The sequence below is a fragment of the Cryptomeria japonica genome, unplaced genomic scaffold, assembly GCF_030272615.1.
Source record: "Cryptomeria japonica unplaced genomic scaffold, Sugi_1.0 HiC_scaffold_124, whole genome shotgun sequence".
Classification (NCBI taxonomy): Eukaryota; Viridiplantae; Streptophyta; class Pinopsida; order Cupressales; family Cupressaceae; genus Cryptomeria; species Cryptomeria japonica.
This window is the reverse complement of record NW_026728946.1, coordinates 137,133-144,865: the sequence shown is the minus strand read 5'-3', so window position 1 is coordinate 144,865 and position 7,733 is coordinate 137,133. Positions and strand designations below refer to the sequence as shown.

At 32.5% G+C, this 7,733-nt stretch overlaps 1 protein-coding gene across 1 annotated transcript; it reads right to left on the bottom strand.

Annotated features, from left to right (window-relative positions):
* Positions 1-2,555: 2,555 nt before the first annotated feature.
* On the bottom strand, positions 2,556-7,154 carry LOC131865860 (uncharacterized). The gene has a single exon (XM_059215410.1). It carries the CDS (start codon positions 7,152-7,154, stop codon positions 2,556-2,558), a length of 4,599 nt encoding a protein of 1,532 aa, XP_059071393.1.
* Positions 7,155-7,733: the final 579 nt, after the last annotated feature.

Below are 7,733 nucleotides of genomic sequence, written 5' to 3'. Positions count from 1 at the left end.
TTGAGCTACATAAGGTAAAGAAATGCATGTCCTACCTACCATATTGAAAATAAATAATTCAATGTAAAAGAGAACATAAAATTGGATAAATAAACATTTGAATTAATTCAAGAATGAGATGCACATATAGGAAGAAGGAAAGAAAATCTAGCCAGAATGATGAAAATACACTCAGAAGTCGACTCCCCTCCCACTAATAGGGAGTGGAGGTTAGTTATCTTCCCCCAAAATTTTAAGGGATGGTGAGTTAAATATCCATAAGTGGGACACCTAACTAAGCTAAAATTTATGTTTATATCTATTTGCATAATCCATAAAATAATATTGCATTAACAAACACAACCTTTCAAAATAAAAACAAGTCCAATAATGAAAGGACACATGTTTGGGATGACTAATCAATAATCTAAATAAAACCAAAATAAAAAATTAATTAAGAACTATAAAGAGTGGAATTAGGAGTGATAAATTTTTAAAGGTCATATATATGTACAAAGTTTAGTATAAAAAAATTTGGGTCTAGGAGATTACATTTTAAATAATTTTTTACTATAGATTGAGTAAAAATGCTAGCAATCCATCTATTAATTACAAGTTATGAAGATGACAAAATAAATTAGAAACTTATTATAGGCGGCCTAGGGCTGTTTGACGCCCTTGCTTTGTTATTCTTTAGCTTTGAATAAATTTTAACCTCTCCTTTATTTCAATATAATTGAAGAAAAAAATTTAACAAATGATTCCATAATTGGAAGCCACAAAAAAGAAGGCTATCATAGAAGATTTTTTAAAGGCTTATATAGCCTTAGGAAAAAATTAAAAAATATAACTTATACTACAAGATTGAAGTAATGATAATGTATTTGATTCTAATCTAGGTAGAACATGTCTGAGATATCTATCTTGTCATATTTAAATATCTAGTTTAAGTGTTATATTTTGTTGGTGTACATTTTATTTATCAATTATTATTATATTTGTTTTATTCTTCAGCATGCTAATTATGATTTTATAAAGTAAATGAGTAAAAAAGATAATAATGACGTTTCTAGAATAAGTTCTATTACTAAAATGTAGGGCTTTTTTCTTTTTAAGCTATTTAATTATTTATAGTGATTTTGTTATTAATATTGAAAGAAAAATATTATAGCATATATCAAAATAGAATTTAATAACCAATATACAAAATATGTGGTAATTTAGTGAGATCTTTAAAATACTGAATTAACATAGCAAATTAAATATAATCCAATTAGCGTGGAATTCATATATAATATTTTGATTTTTTCAACATCAACTATTTTAATACTTATCTAACTCAAATCACTTGGTTCAACCACTCCCATTTCATAGTTATGGTAAACTTTAAAGGATGAGTAGTTTTTTTATTGAAAACATAACATATTATAAATGTTCCAAAGGGTTTAATATTTAGAAGACAATAATCAACTAGTAAACTACTGAAGGTATTCTAAACAACACTATTCATTTTTTTTGTTAGGTCTAACTTTTTTTAATGCAAATATAAATTTAAAGTACAATATTTGTCATAATGAATTATAAATGGAGCTCAAATATGTTGACATAAAATGAATTTGAGCAATACATGACTATTTCAATAGGCCAATACCACTCACTTAAGAATCTAGGGCACTAATATAACGGTGAGATATATAATAGTTAAAAGCATATATTAGTCTCCTATCTATGAGGGAATTCGATAAACTAATACATTTATAATCATGTTTAGAATTGATCTCAATTTGGTTTCAACACCTCTAGAAAATTATTTGTTTTGGAGGCCCTTTGAGACATTACAAAGTGACGATTTTATCTTTTGATTAAATTTTTAGAATTTGATATAATTATTTAAAAAAGATTATTAAAGATATATAAAACAATTGTATAACATCTGTACATAATGCATATGTTAATGTCAAGTTGATTCTATGCCATTACAATGAGGCAAGGACATTATAGCTTTCCTACAAGATTATGGTCTCATTGATATAATAATAATGGATTAGAGGTTGTCTTATTATTCAAAACCCTACAATATAATTTTAGAGATTTCTCAATTAAGTTAGCTCATCATGGATCATTTTAAATTTTGAAGTTGGACATATTGGAATTTGGAAATAAACCAATAATTTCTATAGACCGTGAAAATCTAATCTCTCTTATCAAATTTATGATTATAAAATTGACCGAGGACAATGAATATATAAGATTTTATATTAGATTTAGAACTTTAAATTATCTGAAAGTGGTTTCGTGTTATATGTATATCTTTGTCAATTTGCACACTACAGGAACATTTATTAGAGTATACATCAATGAGAATTTAAAAATTGTCCATCCATAATAAATAAATATGATATCTCAAAAATGAATTATAAAATGAATTTTAGAGTAGTACAATTTAATGCAGTGAAGGAATTGTTTGAGTATACATCAATCAGAATTAAAAAAATGCCCAAATGAATTCAATAATTGGAGGCATTGCCCGTCCAGAGTATTACATTTCTCACAGAATTTGGAGAAAGGGTGGCTACTTATACTATCCCACCAAACCAGCCATAAGGACATCCACAAAGTAGTGCATCAGAAGGAAGAATGATATTTTTTGTGGCAGTTGACAAGCATCTGCTTACGTCAGACTTCTCAATATCTAGAAGAATGCAAGACATCAAATTACCAATAAAGGCTGTTTGGTTTCGATGTGAAACCCTCCCACTGCCCTCCTTCCTTTTCTCCTCACTTTCCTTTCTCGTCACTTGCTCTTCCCTTATACCTCCATATTCTTTCAGTACTTGGGTATTTTTTCTTCCAATCTCTTCCAACACTTCGACAGCATTCTTAAGTTTAATCTTTTTTGCATTCAATTCTGTAATATTTCCATCTTTTGTTTGAATTAATGACTTTTTACTAGATATGTCCTTTTGTAATTGTTGGTTTTCTTGATAAAGTTGAAGGGCTTCTCGTTTCACTGTTCTGTTCTCTATAACCGGATCTTCCATCACTTTATCACTGGTTTCTGATAGAGATGTGAGTAATTGCCTCTCCTCTGTTTCTGAATCGAGCATATCATCAGTGGGAACTTGTTTGTAATCATTAGCCCACATACCCAACTTGCTTTGAAGCTCATGGACTTGTTGTTTCAATGAACCATTTTCTTGGAGCAAAGCCTCCTCCCTACTTTCTGACGTAGATCTAAGTGAGTTCCTCTCATTTTTCACTGAATCAAGCCTATGATTATAATTTTCCAATTTCAATTTCTGAGATTCATTTTCATTTGTAAGTTCTTCATATTTCATGCTCAAATGTGTATGTTCATGGGTGATCATTCGCACTTGAGTTTGCAAGGCCTCCACTGTGTTTGCATTGCTCTCTGAGAGAGAGATTAGACTCCTTGTTTCATCTTCCATAGAGCTTAGTATATCATTATAATCTCCCAGCTGTGCCTTCAAAAATTCGCATTCAATGCACAGTTCTACATATTCTTGGCTCAAAATCATTCCTTCATTAGTCATCAAATCGAGCTTATTTTGTAAACCTGCAACAGAGTCTTCGAAGTTTGCCTTACAAGCTTCCCACAAGCGGCAATCTTCTCTCATCTGTGCATGCAATTCCATATTCCTATCTTTGCATTCTCTCAGTTTGTTTTCCAACTCATCTTTTTCATCTGTTAAATGGGCCCACAGAAGTTTATATTCCTTGCTCAATACCCCTTCCTCAGACTGCAGACCTGCAACTTTTCTTTCCAAATCAGACTTATTAGTAACCCACAACCTCTCGTCTTCTTCAATTTTTTTATTTAATTCCGCAATCCTATCATTGCAGTCTTTCAACTTATTTCCTAACCAATTATTCTCTTCTCTTAGCACATTACACAATTCTTGGTCTTTCTCTCTCAAAATGTTTGTTTCATCAAGCTTATTTTGTAGCCGTATAAAAGTCTTTTCCAACTCATATTTTTCATGTTCTGATTGGGAGCACAAATCCTCATGCTTATGGCTTAACATTCTCGCTTCATTAAGCTCATTTTGCAGTTTTGCAATTGTAACTTCAAATTCTCCCTTAGAAGTATTCCACATGTGCTTATCTTCAGCCAATTTTTCCTTTAATTGTTTAATTTCATTAATGGATTTATTAAAATTATTTTGTAGCCTTGCAGCAGAGTTTTCAAATTTTGCCTTACAAGCTTCCCACAAGCGGCAATCTTCTCTCATCTGTGCATGCAATTCCTTATTCCTATCGTTGCATTCTTTCAGTTTTTCTTCCAACTCATATTTTTCATCTCTTAAATGGGCCCACAGAGCTTTATATTCCTGGATCAATGTCTCTTTCTCATACTGCACAACTGCAACTCTGCTTTCCAAATCCTCCTTATTACAAACCCACAATAGCTGGTCTTCTTTAACTTTTGTATTTAATTTCCCAATACTGTCATTGCATTGTTTCAACTTATTTCCTATCCGATTGTTTTCTTCTCTGAGCACCTTACACAGCTCTTGGTCTTTCACTGTCAAAATCTTTGTTTCATCAACTTCATTTTGTAGCCCTATAAGAGTCTTTTCCAAATCATTTTTTTCTTGTTCTGATTGAGACCACAAATCTTCATGCTTCTGGCTTAGCATCCTCGCTTCGTTGAGCTCATTTTGCAGTTTTGCAATTGTAATTTCAAATTCTCTCTTATAACTATCCCACTTGTGCCTATCTTCAGCCAATTTTTCCTTTAATTGCTGAATTTCATTAATAGATTGATTAAAATTATTTTCCAACTCAGTTTTTTCCTGTTCTGACTGAGACCACGAATCTTCATGCTTCTGGCTTAACATTCTCGCTTCATTAAGCTCATTTTGCAGTTTTGCAAATGTAACTTCAAATTCTCGCTTAGATATATCCCACAAGTGCCCTTCTTCAGCTATTTTATCCTTTAATTGTTTAGCTTCATTGATGGATTGATGAAAATTAGTTTCCATCTCACTTTTTTCTCTACTTATTTCATTGTATAAGACTTGATTATTGTGGGCCAGAATCTTTGTTTCATTAAGCTTTTTCTGCAGCTTTATTACTGTACCTTCTAAATTCGCCTTACAAGTATCCCAAAGCCAACCGTTTTCAGTCATTTTGGCATGTAATTCCTCATTCGTATCATCCAAGTCTTTCAACTCGTCTTCCAATTTTGTTTTCTCATGCCTTAGTTGAATGCATGCTTCTTCATGTTTCAGGCTCAACAATCTTGTTTCTTTGAGCTCATTTTGCAGCCCTGCAACAGTGGCTTCCAACTCTGTCTTAGAAGAATCCCACAAGAACCCACGTTCAGCCAATTTTGCCTTCAATTCTTCAGTCTCATCATTGCATTCTGTTACCTTATTTTGCATTTCGTTCTTTTCTTTCATTAATTCAGAGCGCAATTCTTCATGTTTCTTAATCAAAATTCTTGCTTCATTAAGATCACCTTCGAGCTGTAAAACTTTTTCTTCCAAATCAGTTTTTGCTCGTCTCAGCTCACTGCACAGTTCTTCACGTCCTTGGCTGAATACCCTTGCTTCATTAAGCTCATTTTGTAGCTCTGAAACCTGTTTTTCCAACTTCTCCTGACAAGAATCCCACAACAGCTTATCTTCAGTAATCTTTGCATTCAATTTCTTAGTAGTATCATTGATTTTTATGAACTTATTTTCCATCTCAATTTTTTCTTGCCTCAATTTAGTCAACAATTCTTGGTGTTTCTGGCTAGATTTTCTTTCGTCAAGGATCTCATTTTGCAGCCGTGCAACTTTTCCTTTCAAATTCGCCCTACATGAATCCCACAATCCCTTATCCTCAGCCATCTTTGCTTTTAATTTCATAGCACCATCATTGCATTTTTTCAATTCATTTTTGTCATTTCTGTAGCTAGTGTACAAGTCCTCATGTTTCTGGCTCAATTCATTTCTTTCCTTCACTACAGTGTCAAGCTTAGTTTGTACCTCCACAATTGTCGCTTCCAGTTTTGTCTTGGAAGCATCCCACAAGCTCCTATCTTCAGTCATTTTATCTTGTAACTCCCTAATCACATCATTGGATTTTTTCAAATCATTTTCCAGCTCGTTTTTTCCCTGCCCTAACTCTGAAATTGTACTTTTCATCTTTTTCTCATAAGAAGTCCACTTGTTTTTATCTGAAGTGATTGTTTCAAGCAATTTGTTATTGGCATCATCACACATTATCAATTTGTTTTTCAACCCATCTATTTCTTTTCTATCATTGGTAATTGTAGTCAGTAAACGTTCATTCAGGCTTTTCGAATTTGTCATCTCATTCTGCAGCTCCGCGACTTTTCCTTCCAAATTCACCCTATATGAATCCCACAATCCCTGATTCTCAGTCATCTTTGCTTTTAATTTCATATTAGCACCACCATTGCATTTTTTCCACCCTTTTTTTTCATTTCTGTAGCTACCGCATAAGTCCTTATGTTTCTGACTCAATACATTTCTTTCCTGCACCACAGAATCAAGCTTATTTTCTACCTCCACAATTGTTCCTTCCAATTTTGTTTTGGAAGCATCCCACAAGCTCCTATCCTCGGTCACTTTATTTTGTAATTCCTTAATCACATCATTGGATTTTTTCAAATTATTTTCCAGCTCATTTTTCTCCTGCCCTAATTGAGCACACAATTTTCCAAGATTCTCACTCAATTGTTTTGTTTGATCAAGCTCACTTTTAAGCCCTTGTAATTCCTGAATTACATCACTACTTTCTTTCAACCTATTTTCCAACAGACTTTTTTCTCGTCCCAATTGACTGAACAACATTTCATGATTCTCACTCAAATTTCTGGCTTCTTTGAGCTTATATTCTAACTCTGAAATTGTACCTTTCATATCCTTTTCACAAGAAATCCACTTGTTTTTATCTGACGTCACCGTTTCAAGCAATTTGTTATTGGCATCATCACACAATCTCAATTTGTTTTTCAACCCGTCTATTTCTTTTCTATCATTGGTAATTGTAGTCAGTAAATGTTCATTCAGTCTTTTCAAATTTGTCACCTCATCACTTTTGCTCGCTTCTGTGCCATCTTTTGCATTTACTGTTATCGGTGTGTGTTGGCTAAAACCCTGCAAATTTGTTGTACAATCGCCTTTATTAGTTACCATGTTAACTTTTGCACTTGTTTAATTTGCTCGAAAGTTGAGATTTTACCTGCTTGTTACTGCTCTTTGACTTCATTCCCTTTCCCCTGGTCATATTTCTCTAACTCCTACAAACCCAATCAAAGCACTTGTGATTTTCAAGACAAATGATATGAATTAATAGAGTTTGTAAACAATTATCGACTAATATTTTAATTGTAAATATTGCACAAAATTTCAACAGCTACTTGTCGAGAAGTTGTCTGTGTTACATTTAACATGTAGTAAAATGTTACCTATATAATTTTTATAATTTTGATTGTATATATGAAGCCACAATTGATGGAATTTTGAAACACATACCTAAATGTGATACTGCGCTCCAAAATTCTTTGGAAAAAAATGTTCTGCCAAGAATGGAAGTCTGCAAATTATAATCACTTCACCAACAAGTTAGATAGATGGATGCTTGTCAACAAAGAAATTGAGGATCTATATAATTAGCAATTGCAGGTCTTGAGAGAAGGGTTGCGTCCCTTCCATTGAAAACTGATTCGTCACGCAAACTTTTACAAAAATTAAAATTCTAGCAAGCAATTTGAA